At 39.0% G+C, this 23,033-nt stretch overlaps 1 protein-coding gene across 1 annotated transcript; it reads left to right on the top strand.

Annotated features, from left to right (window-relative positions):
- The first annotated feature begins 904 nt into the window (after positions 1-904).
- On the top strand, positions 905-14,308 carry AVPR1A (arginine vasopressin receptor 1A). Its single transcript, XM_043965155.1, has 2 exons — positions 905-2,067; positions 7,542-14,308. The coding sequence occupies exons 1-2, from the start codon at positions 1,092-1,094 to the stop codon at positions 7,829-7,831; spliced, it is 1,266 nt and encodes a 421-aa protein (XP_043821090.1). The 5' UTR covers positions 905-1,091; the 3' UTR covers positions 7,832-14,308.
- Positions 14,309-23,033: the final 8,725 nt, after the last annotated feature.

Below are 23,033 nucleotides of genomic sequence, written 5' to 3'. Positions count from 1 at the left end.
TTGGACCCTACACTGGAAAAAACGACGCTCTCCTTTAGGGTACAGAGCAGTTTTGTATTGGGCGAGTGGAAGTAAGAAAATTCTTTCTTCCTTCTCTGCGGGATCAGCACTGGGGCAGGGGAGAAGGAAGTGTTCAATTCGTATCCGTACCAAGGGTACGCTGATAATGTATTAAGAAGTTGTGCTGGGAAGGAAATTGGGCAGTTGGAAACAGACTCCGAAGATGAGATCAATATTTGCCCCGTTGTTGGAGGAGGGATATTTTAGGAATTGTTGCAGCGATGTGGTAAACGAAGGAGTAGGGTGAAGAAGAGATAAAGGAGCGTTCAGCTAAAGTGCTCTGATGTGGAGTGTGTGCGCGCCCATCCAAGGATAGAAGAGACTTGCGCAATTCCGCTGGTGCAACTGGAAGTTGACGTTTTTATTCCCAAAGTCTAGCCAGCTAAAATAAGGAGGTGGTGGGTGAGTAGTGACCAGGGTAAGCACAGAGGTATGAAGGAGAATTGAGACGCCTTGCCCTTTGAAAAGAAGAACCGGAACGTCTAACAGTCTCAAGCTGTCTCCAGATGTTCTGCTGAGGGACTAGCCGGAGCCCCGGCTCCACCCTTGCAGCAATGATGCAAAAAGAACAAATCACCGACGTGGAAAAAAAAAGGGGGTTTGGCACCAGGCGATCAGCAGCCACTGAGATGGGAGCGCCTTTCCGGGGAAAACAAATCGAGCATAAATAATTGTGACTCGCTCACGGTCCTTACAGACTCCTCACCTCGTAGCCTTTGCAGGCATTAGGAAAAAGGAAAAGGCTGTGTGAAGCAGCCGAGAGAGAGAGAGAGAGAGAGAGAGAGAGAGAGAGAGAGAGAGAGAGAGAGAGAGAGAGAGAGAGAGAGAGAGAGAGAGAGAGAGAGAGAGAGAGAGAGAGAGAGAGAGAGAGCCAGCCGAGAACAGAAGGAAGGTACTGTCAAAAGGACAGACGAAAGGAGGGGGCACCTGAAGGGGAGAAAAGGGGGACAAAGTGTAGTGAGGCAGCAAGAGATCCGAGAGGGAAGGGAAGGTAGACGTAAGTGAAGGCGGGAGGGTGAAGCAGGGGCCCAATGGGCAGCACGCGTTTCCCCGGTGGGGCTTTGCCCACCTGGACAGCTGCCACCAGTAACTCCAGCCCTTGGTGGCCTCCGACCAGCAGCCCCACGGCGGTCCCCAACGCGAGCCTGGACAACTCGGAGAGCGACAGTCGGAACGAGGAGCTGGCCAAGTTGGAGATCACCGTGCTGGCTGCGACTTTCGTGGTGGCCGTGCTGGGCAACTGCAGCGTGCTTCTGGCCCTGCACCGCACCCCGCGCAAGACGTCTCGGATGCATCTCTTCATCCGCCACCTCAGCCTCGCAGACCTGGCGGTCGCCTTCTTCCAGGTGTTGCCCCAGCTGTGCTGGGACATCACCTACCGCTTCCGCGGCCCCGACGGCTTGTGCCGCGTGGTCAAGCACCTGCAGGTCTTCGCCATGTTCGCCTCGGCGTACATGCTGGTGGTGATGACCGCCGACCGCTACATCGCGGTGTGCCACCCGCTGAAGACGCTGCAGCAGCCTGCCCGGCGCTCCCGGGTCATGATCGCCGCCGCCTGGGCGCTGAGCTTCGTGCTCAGCACGCCCCAGTACTTCATCTTCTCGGTGATCGAGGTCAACAACGTCACCAAGGCCCGCGACTGCTGGGCCAACTTCATCCAGCCCTGGGGGCTCCGCGCCTACGTGACCTGGATGACCGGCGGCATCTTTGTGGCCCCGGTCATCATCCTGGGCACCTGCTACGGCTTCATCTGCTATCATATCTGGCGGAACATCCGCGGCAAGACGTCCACAGTGAGGAGCAAGGAGGAGGAGGAAGCGGCAGCAGGCGCCCTGCGCAAGGGGCTCTTGCTGGCCCCCTGTGTCAGCAGTATCAAGTCCATTTCTCGGGCCAAGATCCGCACCGTGAAGATGACTTTCGTGATCGTGACAGCCTACATCGTGTGCTGGGCTCCCTTCTTCGTGGTCCAGATGTGGTCCGTCTGGGACCAGGAGTCCTCCTGGATCGGTAAGTACCTGGGCTTGGGGAGGGGTGGGAGGTGAGGAGAGAGAGAGAGAGACAGAGACAGACAGACAGACGGACAGACGGCAACAAAGAGAGACAGAACCCAGAGAGAAAGAGACACGGAGAAACAGAGACGTAGACAGAGACAAACAGAAAGCGACATAGAGAGACAGAGAGAACTCAGATAGAAGGAAACAGACACAGAGAAACAGAGACGAAGACGGAGACGCAGAGACACACAGAGAGAAGCCGACAGAAACAGATACCAAGATAGAGATAGAGAAATACAAACAGAGAAAGAGACAGACAATAGAGAATGATAGTTGGAACAACCAGGGAAGGATATAGAGGGTGTGCCAAGGGACTAGGGACTCAAGGTTTTTCTCTTGACTGGAAGTTTCTCCCCCCCACCCCCAACCCCCTCCCCATCTTTCTTTCCCAGCAAGTACAAATGTGTGTTGAAATATTTTAAATTTCCAGAAGGAAACATTTATAGAATTTTCTTGAACAGAAGGTTTAGGCTCCTGGGAAGGAGTCTTTTTTTTTCCTTTTTACTGCTTTGCTTTTGGAAGGAAAACTTCAGTTAAAAGTTAAAGTATCAACTAACCAGAGTTTCTCCTATTATTAAACATGTATTAATTTATACAGGTTTAAACAGAAAATCCAATAGCCTTAGGAATTTTGCAAAATTCATTCATATTTCTCCCTGCACTGAATGGTAAAAATCCTCAGATATTCTGGTAAATAAAATTATCCCTTAATTTTGGCTGCTACAGGTTGTTGGCCTGGATCCCCATCACTGCTTGACACTGCCATGGAGGCTTAAAAGTTTCACAGAAATCATCTAACAGCCAGGCTTATATTCTTTAAAATGACTGCATTGCATAATTCAGCGTAAGATCACCCCCAAAGCAGTTATCTCCCCTATTTCTGAATTCTTTTATGAAGCTTGAGTTTTGATTTTAGGTTTAAGTTGGCTTCCCTCTGTTCTACAAGTGCATTTTAAAATGCTAATAGGTGTAATTGTCCAGTCTTCAAAAATAGATTTTGAACATTTTACACCAAGGTACTGTATTGTTGTGCTGAATTTCCCTGATTAGTGTGCCCCGTGGTATCCACAGAATTTTAAAGCTGGGAAAGACTTTAGAGATCATCTGGAATCATTCTAACGTAACCCTCAAGATTCTAGTTGAGGAAATAGAGACCTGAGGGTGGGGGGATGACTTATCCAAAGTCACATTAGTAATGTGTGGAAAAATTAGGATTTGAACCCAGGTCTTCTGTGTGCTCCAGATTCTGTGTTTCTTTCAAGAACACTAATTTGTATGTATATCTTCTAATCTCTTTCCAAACTGGTAACACTAATTTCATTTAACTGCTTCTTCTAGAGATTCATATCTCTTTAGCTATTCATAAACCTTCAAAAAAAATAATTCTACTCATTATTAAGGAAAAAGCTTTCCAATTCAAATATTTTACACTAGATTTTGTGGGCAACAAACATAACTACAAGGAAATAGATGTCTTTTTTTTAATGGGACATGTTAAAATATATATTCTACATACTGTGGATTTTCATTTTTTCCAGTAAATTATTCAAAGATAAATGCTATTTAAGCTGATAGTAAACCTTTATACTTCTAAAAATGTGTTCTAAATAAATGAGAAATGAGAAAAGACATTTAAAAAAATTTTCTGTTTACAATTAATAGGCCATGACTACTGTGGTCTCTTAATATTGCCAATATGGCCAATGTTTAGGCCAAACATTGTATTATGAATTGGCCAATATGGCCAATGTTTAGGCCTAAACATTGTATTATGAAAATCAAACCACAATTATGAAAAAAAACATTTTTCCATACTACTAAGACACTAAACCTTAAGTCTGCATTCATTCTTTTTGCCACAACTTCAGGCCATGATAATAATCCCTGATGAGAATGGGTAGTATTTTTATATTCAAAGAATGATACTACAAAATTGTGTTGGCATGCTGATAGTGAGTCTATATTTGAATAATCAAGAAAAAGTTAATGTTAATCTATATTGTTTTCATTTTTAAAAAAGAATGGCATTTGTAGAAGAATCCTTTTGCAAAAGATGAAATATGCATGGCATATAGATAATAAAGGACACTTAGAGACCCTCTAAGCCAACCCATCCATCTTACAGATGAGAAAACCAAGATCCAGGAAAGTTGACTCATACAAGGTCATGCAAGTCACCTGTTCTAGTTAAGAGATTTATTTAGGTTAACAAGTGCCAGGTAGGATCATAGAATTGTGATTAAAAAAATAAATCTATTTTGAAAATTTTCTGGACTCAGACACTTGACACTAGCTGTGTGACCCTGGGCAAGTCACTTAACCCTCATTGCCCTGGGGGGAAAAAAGTTTCCTACTATTTTCTAACAAGTGCTCTGAACATAATTTAATTTTTTAAAACCTTATTACTCAAGATTATCTCAAAGTAATTTATAGTGTGCTGATGAAGAAAAAGAATTGTAATTATACTATTTAAATCCTGCAAAGTTCTATTCTAGGTCATAGTATTTAATATTAGATTATTTTTTTTGTGGGGCAATGGGAGTTAAGTGACTTGCCCAGGATCACACAGCTAGTAAGTATCAAGTGTCTGAGGCCGGATTTGAACTCAGGTACTCCTGAATCCAGGGCCAGTGCTTTATCTACTGTGCCACCTAGCTGCCCCAATATTAGATTATTTTTAAGCACTAAATACTGGACTTACATTTCCACAGTCATTGGGGAATCGTAGGGATAAATGCAAATGCATAGACTTGGATATTTTACTGTGGTGGTGGTTGTGGTTGAGTCATTTTCAGTCCTGTCCAACTCTTCATGACCCCATTTTCGGGTTTTCTTGGCAAAGACACTGAAGTGGTTTTGCCATTTTCTACTTCAGCTCATTTTACAGACTAGGAACTGAGACAATCAAGGTTAAGTGACTTGCCCAAGTTCACACAGCTAATAAATGTCTGAAACCAGATTTGAAATCAGGAAGGTGAGTCTTTTTGACTCCAGGCCCAGCACTCCATCCACTGTGGTGCCACCCAGATGCCCAAGAATTGCTTACTAAGTCCTCAAATTTATTTGAAAGGGAATCCGTTTCATTAATTCATTGATTTAACGAATATATTATACAAGGCATTCTGCTAGTTACTGTTGGTAATAAAAAGGTGTGGAAGGAATGCTCATCGTTGCTTTTGATACTCATTCTAAGCATTCATGGAATCAATCATGGTGTATGGGTTGCAAGGGACTTGAGACGACGTCTACTTGAACCCATTCCTGAATAATAATCCTTTTTGATGACATCTAGTGTTAGGGAGCTCACTGTCTCTCAAAGTATTCCATTCCACTTTTTGATAGCTATAATTGTTTTGATTTTTTTTCTCACCTTAAGCTGAAATCTGCCTCTCAGTAACTTTTAGCCATTATTCATAATTCTGTTCTCTTACTTCAAGCAAAACAATTCTATTTTACTTCCCTAGAGCAACCTTACAAATTCTTGAAGACAGCTATACTGCTTCCCTACCACTGCCCTTAGTCTTCTTTTTTCCAGGCTTTACAGACCAAATTCCTTCAAATGATTCTCAAACAGTATGGAGTTCTATCTCCTCACTACCCTGCCTAAATAATTTCAGACATTTAAAAAGATATTCTATTTCCTGATGATTAAGAGACATAGTTTCTGGGCACTTTCATCATCTTATTTTATTTTTTGGTGGGGCAGTGAGGGTTAAGTGACTTGCCCAGTGTCACATGGGTCACACAGCTAGTAAGTGTCTTTCATCATTTTATTAATAAGGTCAGCAGGTTATTAATAAAAGGATGGTCATTTGGCCATCTCTCTTAGACCAAAGACAATCATGGCATTAGGGTTCACAGTTTATATAGTAGATGTTCAATGAGGGGCTAAGAGTGACATTTGGGGCAGCTAGGTGGCAAAGTTGAGAGAGCACTGGCCCTGAAGTTCGGAGGACCTGAGTTCAAATGTCACCTCAGACACACACTGGCTCTGTGATCCTGGGCAAGGCACTTAACCCCAATTGCCTTAAACATCCAGGACTATTTTCAGTTGTCCTGACATATATCTTGACACTGGACCCAGATGACTCTGGAGTAGAGAATGAGGCTGGTGGCTTTGCACAGCCCTGCCTCACTTAAGTCAATTCACTGCAAGTCATGACATCACTCATGTCATGGTTCTCTTTGAGAATGAAGGACAAACAACAACAAAGTCACCCTTGGACAGAGAAATTATCTCTAGGCTCAGACCACCCACGCCTTGGATTATCTATACAAAAGGATATATCTCTAGCCAAGCTTGAGTAGAACACAATGGGCTTCCTTACCTTAGATTAAATTCCTTGTAGTGTTGGGTGGGGTCTGACCAAAATTGAGGAGAGTTAATTCAATCTCATTATCAGTAAGTAATGTCCTTCAAAAAATTGAACTTTTTAACATCAGGAATTTGGGAGGGAGGAAAGGGGAGATCTCTAAATCTCCCTAAGATATTGGTTATTAATAACCATTTCTCACAATTTGCTTCCAGGTATCTCAATTAGATAACCATTTTATAAATGAGTCAAGATACATGTGACACCCTCTCCCTACTAATCATTAGACAACACTTTTAGTAGTCCATTTTAATAGATTGCTATACTTCCCCAGAAATTATTTAATAGAAAATAAGATTGTTGTCAAGTAATTAAGATGTAATTTTATCAGGGGCAGCTAGGTGGTGCAGTGGATAAAGCACCAGCCCTGGATTCAGGAGGACCTGAGTTCAAATCTGGTCTCAAACACTCGACACTTACTAGCTGTGTGACCCTGAGCAAGTCACTTAACCCTCACTGCCCCCCCCAAAAAAAAGGTATAATTTTATCATTTAGATACTCAAAGTAGGGGGTTTTACATGGGGTATATAAACTTTTAAAAATATCTTCTCAATGGTATTGCAGTACAATCTGTTTCCATTGTAGATCTATATATTTTATTTATTTTTTTCATTTTAAACTTTATCCTGGGAAGTGGTCCATAGACTTCAATAGATGAACAAAGAAGGTTAAGAACTCTTATTCTTCTGGATCATAAATCAATTGAATTCCATCCAGCAAATACTTACAAAATGCCTAATATGTTTAAGGCTCTGTGCTTGGGCTCTAGGGATACAAATTTCATGGTCTCATTGATGTAGGTACACCCTTCATGAGTACAGATTGCAGCCTATCCAAATCCTGCAGTCTTGTGCAATTCTTCATGTCTTTCTGGCTTTCTTCTAACATCTGGTTCCTTCATTAGTGTATCTATGTGTTGGTCCCTAGACAAAAGTTTTACATTTCTAAGACCAGCTTTGAAATGAACATTTTCATAGAGTCTAGAAACTGCACAATTCTTGGCACCCTCCCCTCTCAGTACAAGTAAAATAATTCAGCCTTACTTTTTGCACAGATTCTGAAAACCCCGCCATCACCATCACTGCTTTACTGGGCTCCCTGAACAGCTGCTGCAACCCCTGGATCTACATGTTCTTCAGTGGCCATCTCCTACAAGACTGTGTACAGAGTTTCCCCTGTTGTCGAAAAATGAAACAACCATTGAGCAAAGAAGATTCTGACAGCATGAGCAGAAGGCAGACTTCCTTCACTAACAACCGAAGCCCTACAAATAGCACAGACACCTGCAGAGACTCCCCTAAATCATCATCCAAGTCCATGAGGTTCATTCCCATTTCCACTTGACTCCTCTGTTTGTGCAGTGAGACTTCTTTGAGTGATAGCTGACACTTAGGTGGGCAAAGCCAGCCATCATTGGAGCAAAAGAACCTTATGATATGCAAGTTAAGTGTACAGTATTGTATTTCTGGAGAGTACTCTTACTGCTGTGAACAAAAGTTGTAAATAATTTTGTGGGAACTGTTATTGAAATCTCACTTTGCTAAAATCTGGGAAAGTGATTCCTCTAGGCAGAATTGAAGTTTTGGGTTGTTTGTTTTTTTTCCTAAAGGGGAAAAAAAATCACTCATAGTCAAATCCCTCCCTCCATCTGTCCCTCCCTCCCTCCTTCCCACCCCTCTTGGATTTATTTTTTTTATTTGTTCCCAAAGTAATCAATGCATGGTTAGTTTAAAATAATATTCATTTAAGTTAGAGGCACCACTTTTGACTAATAACAAGCCATGCTCCCCATGAAAGGAATTAAAAAGGCTTCAAAGGCATCAGTATTTCAGGCATAGGGGTAAGTTGAAGATAGGTATCAGACTTAGGCAAAAATGGAGATGGTTTCTTCTTACTGTCTTTGAGCAAGGGACCACCACTATGCAACTACGGATGAACAGCTGAAACCCTACATGAGGAAATAAAGCTGACTACGTTAACATATTTCAGCCACTTCTCACAGTAGAAATGGAAAATGATGGCTATCTTGAGGTGTTTTAATATATGAAGAAATTCCTAAAATCAGGGTTTTTTCCAATAAAGCTACAGGAATAGGGATTTAGAGTGGGAAAGGATTTCAGAAGTCATTGAGTCCAACACCTTGCTTCTTCTTCTTCTTCTTTTTTTTAAACAGATAAGCAAAATTAGACCAAGTAAAGTTGAGACTTGCCCCAAATCACATAGATAGTAAGTGGCAAAGTCAAGAAGACTTGAACCTCAGACCACACATTAAGCCTTCTTTATTCTGCACCAAACAGAAACAAAGAGGTTTTTTCTACTATATGGGAAGTTGGCATTTTTGCTTTTTGCTTCTTTTGAACAGTAGGGTTCAAAGCTTTGGAAAAAATAACGCAGAATATGGATTTATTCCCCTGATACTTAAATCACCCTGACCTTTGCTTTTGACCTTGAACTCCTTTTGCCACTTGGCATTTTCATAGCCCTGCTGCACTCAGAGTCATACTGTTTATTTTTATCCACTAATATGGATGGTTTAGTGTCTGGGCTATCAAAATTCTAAAATGCAAATATAGCTCTGCTGATTCATCGGGAAAATGTTTCCAATGGGCAGAAAAATGATTCACTTTAAAGCAAAGTCTTCTAGCTTAAGGTAAGAAATGCTTACCTTTGGAGACAGGTGAATTAAAGGCCTAAACCATCCATTTGGTTGATTTCTGAACAAAGGCAAATTATAATTCTGCTTTTTCTGTTTACTTAGCATCTATCATTAGGGGAACTTAGTGTGCTTTTCAGGTCATTATGTTTGCCTCCTACCTTCCTCATGGAAATGATGCCAGGATTTTATGAAACACTGTAAATACTTTGGGTTCCTTAGAGAAAATGATATTTGCTTTTGACATTATTGTTGCATGTGGACATGTGTGTTTGTTATGAGGAAAGCTATTTTTTCCCTCTGTAAATAAGGCACTAAGACATAGCAGCAGGAAGCATGCCTGGGGGCGGCAGGGAGGATATCATCTTGTCACCTCTTCATTCCCCTGCCATTCCAAATCTTTAATTGTTTTACTCCCAGAGATGATGTGTATTATTAAAAGAGAAAAGGAGAAAGGGATGTTGGGGAGAAGGGGTAGTTCAAAATTTATGAATTCCAGCCCTTAAGTTATCGCCGTTCTGTTTTCTCAAAGTTATTGCTATGTTTCTTGGTAGGGTTTTTTTGTTGTTTTTTTTTGAGGGTGGGGGAGGGACGAGGATTAAGTTACTTTCCCAGAGTCACACAGCTAGTAAGTGTCAAATGTCTGAGGTCGGGTTTGAACTCAGGTCCTCCTGAATCCAGGGCCAGTGCTTTATCCACTGTGTCACCTAGCTGCCCCCACTATATTTCTTTAAAAAGTTGTGTTCAAGAAGGTGGGCGCATACTTTGAGATGATCCCACAGGTGAGAACACCCTGTGACAAGAGCCTATTCATACTTCAGTAAATATAAAACCATCATTTAAAACTGTTATTGGAATTTAATAAGTTAGAGAGAGAGAGAGAGAGAAAGAGAGAGAGAGAGAACAAAAGAGAACCAGAGAGAACATTTCCCTAAGCAAAATAAAGTAGAGGATTAATATATAGCACTTATGATGGTGGGGGGAGGGCAAGATGACCCTTCTTAGAACCAATTTCCACCACCCCATAAAAATAACAAAGTGATCCAGGGATCTTCCAGTGTAGACTCCATTTTAAGAGATTTACATGTGTAAATGTGATATACTCCCTTCCCCTAAACAAGTCAACCTAATTTTGGTCCTGTCTTCTGGGAATATTCAAGAAATAAAAGACACGGGTCAATTACCCAGTATATTTCTGCCTTTCTCATGAAGCAGTATGATCTAGCTGAAGAGTGCTAGACTAAGAATCTGGAGGTCCCAGTTTTAATTCTGAACAAGTCAATTAATCCCTCTGGTTCTAAGTTTCCTTGAGTAAAATGAGAGGTAGGTAGGTAGGTAGACTCAACCATCTTTAAAGTACCCCCTTGATGCTCCACAATTATATGCCATGATAATAATGACTTAAAGCTATATAGTGCTGAGAGGTTTAAAAACACTTTCCTTACAGCTGTCCTTCTGAGGTCAATAATACAAGGATGTTCATCCCCAGCACGTGTCCCTATTCAAAGGAAACAGGCAGAATACACAAGAATAATGTTATCGCTTTGAGGATTATTGGTGTCCTAAAAGTGTTAGATCAGGTTTAAACTATTAAGGCTTGAAGCCATTAAACTATTTAAACTATTAAAGTTTATAACAGGCTTAAAACTGCACTAAAATTTTAGGGACACCACATTAGCTATTTTAAAAAAAGACTCAAAAATATACATTTTTTGGCCTGAGTGATTTGGTTGTGTTGGAGACTTGAGGGAAAAGAACAAATTCATTGTTTTGGGGTTTTTTTTTTGGATGGGGCAATGAGGCTTAAGTGACTTGCCCAGGGTCACACAGCTACTAAGTGTCAAGTGTCTAAGGCCAGATTTGAACTCTGGTCCTCCTGAATCCAGGGCCGGTGCTCTATCCACTGCGCCACCTGGCTGCTCCCATTGTTTTGGTTTTGAGGGAAGAACAGGCATATTTGTGATGTCCATTTGGACATGGAAGATATGATATTTTATTCATAGGTTTGGGGACATTTATTTAAGGAAACTCTGAAAATGTTAAATAAAAAACAAATAAAGAGTGAGGAGGTGTGGCCTCAGAATCAGAAAGACCTGGGCTCAAGGGCCATACTTAGCCATGAGACCCCTAAGAAAGTCATCAAACTTCTGTGTCCCTGATGACTGTCCAAGACTTTTGAGTTATAGAGAAGGTATAGAATTGCATTAGTACAGGAAAGTTCTTCTCCAGGTGAGCCCTGGAAGCTAGGTGGTACAGTAAATAGGACAGTGGGCCTTGAGTCAGGAAGATCTGAGTTCAAATCTAGCCTCAGAGATGTATAAGACCTGGGTGACCCAAGTCAGTTTCTTCAACTTAGGACAGTGATTATTAGCATATAGTATGTTTAAGAAAGGTTTGTTCCCTTCCCTACACAGATGAAGAAATCGAGTCAGACAAATGTATCTGTATATGTACATATGCACGTCAAATTTTAAAAATTCTCTTTCCTCAATTAATATTTAGGAATTACATTAATAGGCATATATAATTCAATAAAACACTTGAGAGATGTATGGTATAAATGTTATAATATTGTCATGATAAATACATATTGTACATATTATATATTTATACATATATTAGAATGAAGACTTGTGGGCAAGAACAAATTCATTGTTTTGGGGAAGGGGATATGTGTGTGTATGTGTGTGGTTATTTAGTGATTTATCAAAATCTTGAGCATTTGTTAAGTTTTATAACTGTCAAAAATCCTATTTGGGTCCTACCTGTAATAGATTTTTTTTTTTGGTGGGGCAATGGGGGTTAAGTGACTTGCCCAGGGTCCCACAGCTAATAAGTGTCAAGTGTTTGATGCCGGATTTGAACTCAGGGCCTCCTGAATCTAGGGCCGGTTCTTTATCCACTGTGCTACCTAGCTGCCCCTGTAATAGATTTAAATGAAACTGCAAGGTCTATTAATATGTTTGTCCTATACAGGGAATTTCTGTTAACATCAAAGAAGTCTTACAGCATTATTGAGGAGAGGTTATCTTTTTTTTTAAAGTAAAAAAAGAAAGAAAGAACTATGTTTAGTAGCCCTATGTAAATCTTCCCCACCCCATGCATGAATATCCACTCACCATTATTCCTAGAATGTCTTTTAATCTTGTATTACCTAACTAAAAATTATCTAATGAATACTTCGTGCTTTTCAAATGGAAGGATATCATTTTCTATAACCTAAATGAGTTCTTAGAAGCATGAACAGGACTTTCTTCTCACTGTGAAGCATTATTTTAAAAGCACTTAAAAAGAATTAAGTCTGACTTTTCAGCTTGAAGGTCATAAACTAGGCTATGTGAAGCAGTTCTAAATGGGTGTACAGGGGGAGAGATCTCCAATTATTATAGTTTTTTGGGGGAGGTGGATATATACCAGGCTACAGCCAATTATAGATTCACTAGTCATGGAGGTATGGCCGGTATTTGTTTTTGTATCCTCACTCTCATTGTTTTCGGTGTTGCTTTTGGAGTACCATTTTAAAGCCAACATAGAATGCAGATTTAACCATGGACCATGTTTGCCAGGTCCTGGACAGAAACCTCATTGAATTCATGATCAAGGGAAGAAAAGGTGCTAGGTACAAGATTGCAGAGTGGCTAGAGTGCTAGACTTGGGGTCCTAAAGACCTGAGTTAAAAATACCACCTCTATGCTGACCTATTACCTATTTGGTTAGGTCTGACTCTTTGTGACCCCATTTGGGGTTTTCTTGGCAAAGTACTGGAGTGATTTGCCATTTCCTTCTTCAGATCATTTTACAGATGAAGAAACTGAAGTAAACAGGATTTAGCCACTTGCCCAAGGTCACATAGCCAGTAAAAGTCTGAAGCTGGATTTGAACTCATTAAGAAGAGTCTTCCTGATTCCAAACCCATATAACCTGCATTCCAAATCCAGACACTTACCAACTGCATGACTTACCTACTCTCAGCCTCAGTTGCTTCATCTATAAAATGGGAATACTAACACCTACCTCCCAGAGTTGTTGCAAGGATCAAAAGAAATAATAATGTAAATCATTCTACAAATCTTAAAGCACTATGTCAATATTAGTTATTCTAGGCATGTCAGCACTTAGCATCATCTACATGCATCTATCAAACACGAAGTCTGAGTTCATACTCCTAGCATGAGTTTTAGGCATATGGAACTCTTGCTGATTTCTGAGAAAATTCTATGCATGTAAGAAATTCTGATATAGCCTGCAGTAATACACCAGCAGATACATATTTCATTATTGCTAAAAATCAATTGCTATCTTAGTTCTTAGATTTTGCCAGCAACACGCTAACATCTTGCTACAGTGACATGTAGTCTAAATAAGAAACTAGCCTCACACTTATGCTTTTGAAGTATTATGAGTGAATCAATATATTTTTCTGTTAAAGGTTCAAGAAAATGAATGTAAAGTAAACCTGTTGGTAAAACTGATATCAAGAAAGAAAATAAGTCTCAGTTGTTATGAAAATCCAAATATATTACTGTAAAGAGAAAACAGTGAGCATGTTTATCCTTATATCAAAGTGATTTTGATGTTGATATGCCTTTATTATTATTATTATTATTATTATTATTATTATTATTATTATTATTATGACTAATACAAGTAAATTTCTAGTATTTTATCATTTCCTTTTTGTAAACTATTCTTTCAAACTTTTTTCTTCAGCTCGTGTACTCAGCTTTCCAGGAAAAGTTTAGATTTTAGGGACTTTGATGGTGGGAAGGGGGCTGGAGGGAACTGTAGTAAATTTTAAGTTACAAAAGTTTTGGAGAAGTTGCAAGGCATTGTAGGTATCACATCAATCTTGAAGGAAGACCTGGATTTAAATCCCATCTTGGACATTTCATGTTATGTGACTCAGGACAAGTTATTTAAGCTCCCTGAGCCTCAGTTTCCTTATCTGTAAAATGGGGATAATAATAGCATGTATCTCACAAAGTTGTTGTGAAGCCCAAATGAGATAATGTATGTGAGGCATTTTGCAAACCTTAGAGTGATATGTAAATGTCAGCTATTATTATCATTATCAAATGAGCGTCATAAGGTTACAACAGTATACCGAATGTTAGGTATTCTACAAATGGAAATCTTGTTTTGGTTCTGAACTAACTTTTTTTGACTCGATAAATGTGTTTCTTCAGATAAGAGTAAAATTTGGATCTGTTGAAAATGGTCTTTCATATTTCAATTTTTTTTTCAGTCTACAAACTGATGGGGAGTGGCTTCAGATTCAGCTGTTTCTCTTTGCTAACTCATATTCTCATTCCTTCACTGTCACTGACCCTGAAATACTGAGAAGATTGACAGAATCCTACCTGGGGACTTGAACTCTCCAAATCCCCAGGCACTCAACCCTGCTAAACAATGTCCCACTGACTTGGAATAATTTCTTAATGTACAGGGACTAGAGAATAGAGTGCTCATTTATTTGAAATATTATTGGAAGTATAAAGACCTAATGTGAGTGTATATAAAATCCAAAAGTCTGGAAAAATGGAAGTTGTTCCCCCTGTAATTTCCTTCCCATTCCCCAGCAATGAGGAGTAGGATCCTTTGAGGCAATGATAAATTTTCCTTGCTTTAAGTTACAGTTTTCTCTCTATAAATTACATTCTTTCCACAGCTAAAATTTTTGTAAGATTCTCTCAGTCCCATATTGTGCACATCACAGAAACAGAAAAGAAAGTTGTCTTAGTCAAATTTAATCTCTTAGAGAATCAAGCATGGCTGGCCTCTGGCAAAATTATGAGGCTGTCAAAGTTTGTTTTTGTCACCAGAACAATTGTTTCTCTCTCTCTCTCTCTCTCTCTCTCTCTCTCTCTCTCTCTCTCTCTCTCTCTCTCTCTCTCCTTTATCAAAAATAAGGTTCTTTTATCTAATTGTGAGTTAACTCAATGTGACCCCTCCCAGGAATATTTCTTTTCTAATCCCTATTTCTAATTATGGAACAAAGGACTTCATTCCCCATTAATGGATCTTCAAGCCTCAGCAAGTTAGGGGGTGGTACATGGGGAGGGGAAGGGTGGAGTGTTTCTTTTGGGCACCTCTGAAATCAGTCTTGCCTATGCTGCCTGGTACTGTAAAGAGGCACATAGTTGAAACTCAAAATAGAAACGAATCCAGGGCTGAACAAAAGTCCACCTCATTTTCAGGGTCAGACTAAATTCACTCAGGAAGCCAGCCAGATTCTCATGCTGCTAAGCCATTGGGGTAGTTTCCAAAACAGCTAGACTACAGGGCCCAATAACAACTCGATCCAATAAATCAGAAATATTGATTAAGTACCTGCTCACCTCCAAGCACTGTTCAAATTGCTGGAATGCCAAGAGATAGGAAATGCTCCCTACCCATAAAGACTTTATATTCTATCAGAGTGACAATTTAATCATATATAAACATGTACAAAACATAAATGAAATAAATGCTGTGAAGGTTCTATTAGGGGTTTCTAGGTGGCACAGTGGATAGAGCACCCGGCCTGGAGTCTGGAAGACTCATTTTCATGAGTTCAAATCTGTCCTCAGGCACTTTCTAGTGAGAAATAATCTAATCCAACTTTATCATTTTGTAAATGAAAAAAACTATAGCCCAGATAGATAAGGCGATTTGCCCCAATTCACACAGGTAGGGCAGCTAGGTGGCACAATGGATAGAGTGCCAGGTCTGGAGTCAGAAAAACTCATCTTCCTAAGTTCAAATCTGGCTTCAGAAGCTTACTAGCTGTGCGACACTAAACAAAATCACTTAACCCTGTTTGCCTCAGTTTTCTCATTTGTAAAATGATCTGGGGGGCAGCTGAGTGGTGCAGTGGATAAAGCACCGGTCCTGGATTCAGAAAGACCTGAATTCAAATCTGGCCTCAGACACTTGGCACTTACTAGCTGTGTGACCCTGGGCGAGTCACTTAACCCTCATTGCCCTGCAAAACAAAACAAAACAAAATGATCTGGAGAAGAAAATGGTAAATCACTCCAGTACTTGCCAAGAAAACCCAGAATGGGGTCACAAAGAGTTGGAAATAACTGAAAATAATAAGACCCTAATAGACGCCACTCTTATATCAGTGAAAGGTATTTGGTTAAAGGGAGTGTATAAGAAGTGGGAGATCAGAGAAGACTTCAAGCTGATCTTTTTATGTCTTATGATGTAATAAATTGGCAAGGTCATTGGTTCTTGAGTCAGAGGACCTAGGTTCAAATCCTATCTCAGATGCTTACTGTTTCTGTGACCTTGGGCAAGTCACTTAGCTTCTTGGGGCTCATCTAAAATGAAGGGGTTGTAATAGATGAACTTTGAGGTCTCTTTCGGCTCTAAATCTATGTTCTTAGAGTGTTGCTGGGGACACCTAGGAAAGCCACAAGTGAAGAATGAAAGTAGAGAAGGTTGTTTGGAAGTGGTGTGTTGGACAAGATAAAGCAGAGAAGGGTGGTTCACTTTCTGATGAAGTTTGTGATGCATCATTGCTGTCCCAATGGCAACTACTTCCTATTAAGTATTTCCTGCTTCCCTGCCCATATACCCCAAATTACCTCTCTTTTATATAGGGAGGGCTTGGGATGAGGTATACATAGAATCTGTCAGCCCAGCCACATGCTACTGCCCTTTAATAGCTCTTCAAAAGTGAAGACTAGGGACTGGATAAAGGGGAGATAGGTGGCTCAGTGGATAGAATGCTGGGCCTGAAGTCAGGGAGACTCATCTTCCTGAGTTCAAATCTGGCCTCAGATACTTACTCGCTGTGTGACCCTGGATAAGTCATTTAACCCTGTTTGCCTCAGTTCCCTTATCTGTTGAAAAAAAAAATGAGCTAGAGAAGGAAATGGCAAACCAGTCCGGTATCTTTGCCAGCAAAACCCCAAATGGGGTCATGAAGAGATAGTACTAGAAAATGACTGACTAACAACAGTCTGGTGTAGAGGAAAGAACTCTGAATTTGACTCTCCTTCTCCAACTCTGTATGTATGTCTATCTATATGTTTGTCCAAAACATACATACTGATGACTAAGCTCTATATGTTGTCTATCCAAATGCAAGTCATAATCTGGGCAATAGACATTTCCCTTCTACTTAGTCTTTTCCCTTAAGAACTGAGAAGCAAATGATGAGGAAATTCTACAGGAAAAAAAGCCAAATGGAAGTAAGTAGGACTGTCAAATTATTTATGAAAAGGAACAATAGGGAACACCCTTGGAGAAGATCAGTCTGCTCCACAAACTAAGGACACTCCCCATCTTATTTAGTCAATGATAAACAAAGGATACTCCTTCTTTTGATCTAGTCCCGGTTTGAGAAGATTCCCTGTCTTGATTAGGTCCTCGCTTCCATGGAAACCAGGAAGAAAAAGGATACCATACCAAAGAGATTAATTCTCAATTTTTATAAGGAGCAAGGGAGGAAAGGGCACAACAGCTTAATCCTTCACTTCCCAACTCTGTGACCTCTGTGATTCTAGTGTTGTAAATGCAAATCTATCAGAAAGTTAAAGATTAACATAATAAATATTTTTCTAGGTTTCATTCAAACCCTGAGGACATATGAGGCATATATGAATTAAGCCAAAACTTAAAAACAAAAACCTTCTTACCTTACAATTGTAGTCAGTAAGTTAGCATGTCAATATCCCTCAATAAAATCCTTTGACTGGGTATAATTGGACATGTTCCATTCCCTTTTCTTGTGATTTCTCTGGAAAAAGATAGCTATGTTCTGCAAACCCCTCTATGTAGTGTATTTATGACAGACAGGAGCTACTTTTTGAATACCATAAACATTTTGTTGACAATGTTCATAATATTCCATGAGTACGTGGGGTTTTTCTGTCTACCAAGTACCAAAATATAAGTTGCAATTTTTTCCATGGTTAATATATGTATCTAAAATTATAAATAGTTTTCCTACCTTATTCTGACATCATCCTCCCAGTTAGGGTATCAAACTGAACTTTAATTTAAATGACACCTGCACTTTAAAAGCTATTTAAATATCACCAGTTAATCCAATGGCCCATTAATCTCACTTCATTTAAAACTAATATTAGAACATTCATTTCTCCCCACTTCATTTATTTAGAGTAGCTGTATTGGCCAATATGATGGGCACTGAGCCGCTATTGTCTTTTTATCAACCACAATGTTAGTTGTTTCCTTTTGTAGAGAGACAAGAGGAGAATTCTGAGAGCAGGTTTACTTTTTTGCTAATAGAATAAAGTAGACTGTTCTTTTTATGAATGTTTTCTCTGCTTTTGATAATTTTGTTGGAATCCAACAGATTTTTTTTTTCTTTTTTAAACTTTTATTGATACCTTTATGGGTTTCTTCCACCCATAGAACTTTTATCTAAAAACAACAACAACAACTCACTAAGCAAACTGGCACAGCGATTCAATAAGGCAAAAAAAAAAAAAATTCAACATTTAGCACCTATAGTTCCTCCATCTCTATAAGGGCAGGATCATGTGTTTCTGTCATCTGGAACCAAGTTGAGTAATTAGATCTGATATGAGTTGAGCTGCCTTTTTTTTTTTTTTTTAAGGATTATTCATCTATCTTTGAAGAACTCCTGGTGGGACCACAGGAGCTAGATTATTATATCACTCCCTGTTCTGTATGTGAGCATTCACTGATGGTGAGTCTTACTTTTAATTCTATGGTCCTTGTGCTCACACTCTTCAACTCCATGAGCCCCCCCACACCTTGATGCACTAGGGACAACAATTTTACTTATAGTATCAGATATGTCTAGTGTTTCTCCTCAAAGGGCAGTAAAACAGTTATTCAATGTATAAGATAAACTATGTCTAAGTTGGGTAAATGTAAACATTAGAATATAAAGCACTTTGTAGGCCCACTAACTGGTAATAGTCCATTTTAGCTCAGCTCTCCACCCTCCAAACATCTGGGTTTGGTGTCAGTAACCTGAGTCCAAATCCGGTCTCAGACACTTCTTAGCTGTGTGACCTGGGCAAACCATTTAAAATCTGCCTGTCTCAGTTTCTTTATCTGTAAAATGGAGATAATAGTAGCATTTACCTCCCAGGGTAGTTGTGAGGATAAAATGAGATAATATTTGTAAAGCTCTCTGCAAACCTTAAAACATTATATATACACTAGACTGTAGTACTAAAATTACTACTAAGTATATTTAGTGGTAGTAATATAGTGATATGATAGTATACTACTAAATATAGTATATAAAGGGGGCAGCTAGGTGGCTCAGTAGATAAAGCACCAGCCCTGGATTCAGGAGGACCTGAGTTTAAATCTGGCTTCAGACACTTGACACTTACTAGCTGTGTGACCCTGGGCAAGTTACTTAACCCCAATTGCCACACACACACACACAAATATATATATATATACACACACACACATATACATATATATAGTATATTTACTATATATATATGTGTGTGTGTGTATGTGTGTGATATATATGGTATACTACTAAAAGTAGTAGTAGTAGTAATAGTAATAGTAATAGAAAGTATCTGCCAATAAAATGGCTAGGCTTAAGCAATTCCTTTTCTTGGTGCTTGTTTTCTACAAGGCTGCTGGAGCAAGGGCCCAGGAATCCTCACCAAGCCACTCCAACTTGATGAAACCCAGGACTTCTGAACCTCTCAAATCCACCAGGTTACCTCCATGCCTGGACACTTCTATCTTGAGAACTGCATTTGATCACTTACTCAAAAGGCAACCAATAGCCCCAGGGGAAAAAAAACTCATCTAGTTGAGTTCATGTTCTACATGGAGGTAGAAACAAAGATAGAAGAAAGAACACCATTCATCCCCTAGACCTTTTCACAGGAATATTAGAGACAGAGTGTATGACTTGCCACATGGAAGAATTACAGCCAAGACACAGAACTGGAAGTTGTAACTTCTTTTATCTGTTGCAGCGTATGCATATATACCTGTGCCATGGTGGGTGGGGATCTTACAAGGGAAGGGGGCAAAAGGGTCATACAAGGAACCACTGGAGTTTGCTGCTGAACACAAAGTCATTCAGTGTTGGTTCACCATATGGCCAAAAGTAGTTCCCAAAGTTCCCTCAGAGTTGACCAAAACCAGGAAGGGTAATTCTGAACATATTGAATCTATGGGATGCCCTTGTTATATTTATACTTTTGCACTCATGTATATTGTTTTCTTAGTTCTATTTTCTTTACATTAATATTCATTAGGTCTTACCATGTTTCTCTCACCCCTCATATTTGTCATATCTAATGGTAAACTAATAGTTCATTAAATTCATATATGACAATTTGTTCAGCCATTCCACAATTGATGGCCACATACTTTGTTTCCAATCTTTTGCTATGACAAAAAGGGCTTCTATGAATAGTGGGATAGATAGATAGATAGATGGATAGATGATAGATGGATAGATAGATGATAGATGGATAGATAGATGATAGATGGATAGGTAGGTATACATGATAGATAGATAGATAGATAATAGGTAGATGAATAGATATATGATAGATAGATAGATAGATAGATAGATAGATGATAGATGGATAGATAGATGATAGATAGATAGATAATATATGACTTTTTCTGTCTTTGGTCTCCTTTTCTGTCTTTGACATGCTTGAAGTAGATACCCAGCAGTATCTGTTGATATAGCAAAAACTGTTGGGGCAAAGGGCATGAAGAGTTTAGTAATTCTCATATAATTCCGAATTGTTTTTCTAGAACATTTGGATCAATACACAACTCAATCAACAGGGTATTAGTGTTCTTGTCTTCTTTTAGTGCCTCCAAAACTGGTTTATTTCATTTTTAAACTTATTTGTCAATTGGGTAGGTGGGATGTAAAACTGCAGAATTGCTTTTGTTTTCATTTCCTTAGTTATATTATTTTTCATTTGGTTTTTAATTCTTCTTTTGAAAACTGCTCATATCGTTTGAACATTTATCTATTGTTCATCAAATTTTTTTTTCTGAAAAAAGTATGGTTAAATATATTTCCCAAGAGTTCCATCAATATTTAGGCCTAAAGGTCATTGTTTAGTGAACAAACTATCATATTAGAAATATTTGTTTTCTTATTTAACTATATTAGGACAAGAGAAATTACTCAACTTTCTTTCCATTAACTCTTTCTCCCTCCCTCTGCCTCTGTCTCTGTCTCTCTTTATCACACACACACACACAGATATATATTTATATATATATAAAACATTTGTATATAGATAAAAATGCATCTATGTATATATACACACATAACATATATTCATGTATATAACATGTATTCATGTGTATGTGTATAATCCATCTATGATATATCTATATTTTTCATGTTCATCCCTATGAGAAAACAAATATATAGCATTTTCACGCATATATAAAAGGTACATTTTTGTATGTCTTATGAATTTATTACATTTATTTTTGCACGTACTTTTTCTCCCCTACTAGACTATAAATACCTTTGAAGGCATAAACTGTGTATTACTTATCTGTTTTGCTCTCAGCATCTAACACCATCCTTTGCACATAGTAGACAATGAGTAGGATAAAAACCACAGGATTAGAAATCGAGAGGTCTATGTTTAAGACCTGGTTCTGTCACTAATGTGCTACATGACTTTGAGCAAACCTCTATGAATTAAGAAGAAATAGGACAAGGACAAATTTATTATCCTTAGGAGAGGAATGGAATTTTGTGATGAGACTTTCAATTGCAAAATAGCAGGAAGCAATTGCTCTTCTAAGCGTTCGTTGTCCAGTAGAAATGACCTTCCATAAAGAAGTGTGATCTTTGTATTGAAGCCAATGAAAAGTTAAGAAGAAGATATGGTTACTCTTCTCATTTGTTCTCATGATGTGGAAGCAGCAGGGTGCAGTGGGAAAATCTCTGGACTTGGAATTAGGAGACTGGTTTGGAATCTAGCCTGGCTCCTTGATCCTGGGAAAGTCACCCTGAGCCTCAGTTTCCTTCTCTGATAATAATCTTTGTGTCACCCACCTAACTGAGTTGTTGGTGAGGAAAGAACTTTGTAAAAAAAAACTGCAAGAGAAACTTAAGGTATTCATATATTTTTAAAAGTCTAAGATATAATTGCACATGTATAACCTATATCTGATTGCTTACTGCCCCAGGAGAGGGGGGAAGGAGGGATAGAATTTATAACTCAAAACTTTAAATAAAAATGTTTATTATCAACAACAACAACAACAACAACAAAAAACCTTACCAGTGCAGCAGAACTAGATTGCAATGTAATTGGAAATTTTTTAAAAGAAAAATACAACATAAATTATGTTAATTTGTGGATTTCAATAATGTTAATGGAAAATTATTAACGATAAAAATAAAGTGGCTATAAAGAAAATTAAAAGTAAAAAAACTCTGATAATCAAATGTGACATGACGAAAAGATCAGGAGACATAGGGTCTGTCCTCACTCAGCTATTAACTTGTGGTGTGACTGACAGCAACTAACTTAAGCTCCACAAGCTGTAGTGTCTTCATCTGTAAAATGCATGTGTATTGGGGAAGGGAGAGGTAATTTCTATTGTCAATCCCAACTCTAAATTCCTATACTTTTCATGGCTCTCTGCAGATCATGTGGTTCTGTAACTTAAGGAGCCAGCAAAAGCTTCATTTGGAATTCATTCTCAATCCAAAGACAATAAATTAAGATGAACTGGAGTAAAGATGATCACATTGTCATCTCTCCACATTGTCATGTCTCCATCTCTTTGCATGGCCAAAAAGAGTGGAAATTAACTGGAGCTAGGGTAATGGGAATAAGCAAGTCCCATCAACCACACTGGTTCCAACACAAGGGAACAACATTTAAGCCACCTCAGCAATGGAAGAGCACATTTTTCTTTTTA

Source organism: Dromiciops gliroides, chromosome 5 (genome assembly GCF_019393635.1).
Source record: "Dromiciops gliroides isolate mDroGli1 chromosome 5, mDroGli1.pri, whole genome shotgun sequence".
In the NCBI taxonomy this organism is placed as follows: Eukaryota; Metazoa; Chordata; class Mammalia; order Microbiotheria; family Microbiotheriidae; genus Dromiciops; species Dromiciops gliroides.
Note: the sequence above shows the minus strand (reverse complement) of the source record. Positions and strands in the feature narration are given on the sequence as shown.

What these genes read in the sequence shown, in the direction of transcription:
- AVPR1A (XM_043965155.1), top strand. Translation starts at nt 1,092, where the DNA reads ATGGGCAGCACGCGTTTCCCCGGTGGGGCTTTGCCCACCTGGACAGCT. An exon ending in CCAGGAGTCCTCCTGGATCG is followed by an intron (nt 2,068 to 7,541) that starts GTAAGTACCTGG and finishes CTTTTTGCACAG; the next exon opens with ATTCTGAAAACCCCGCCATC.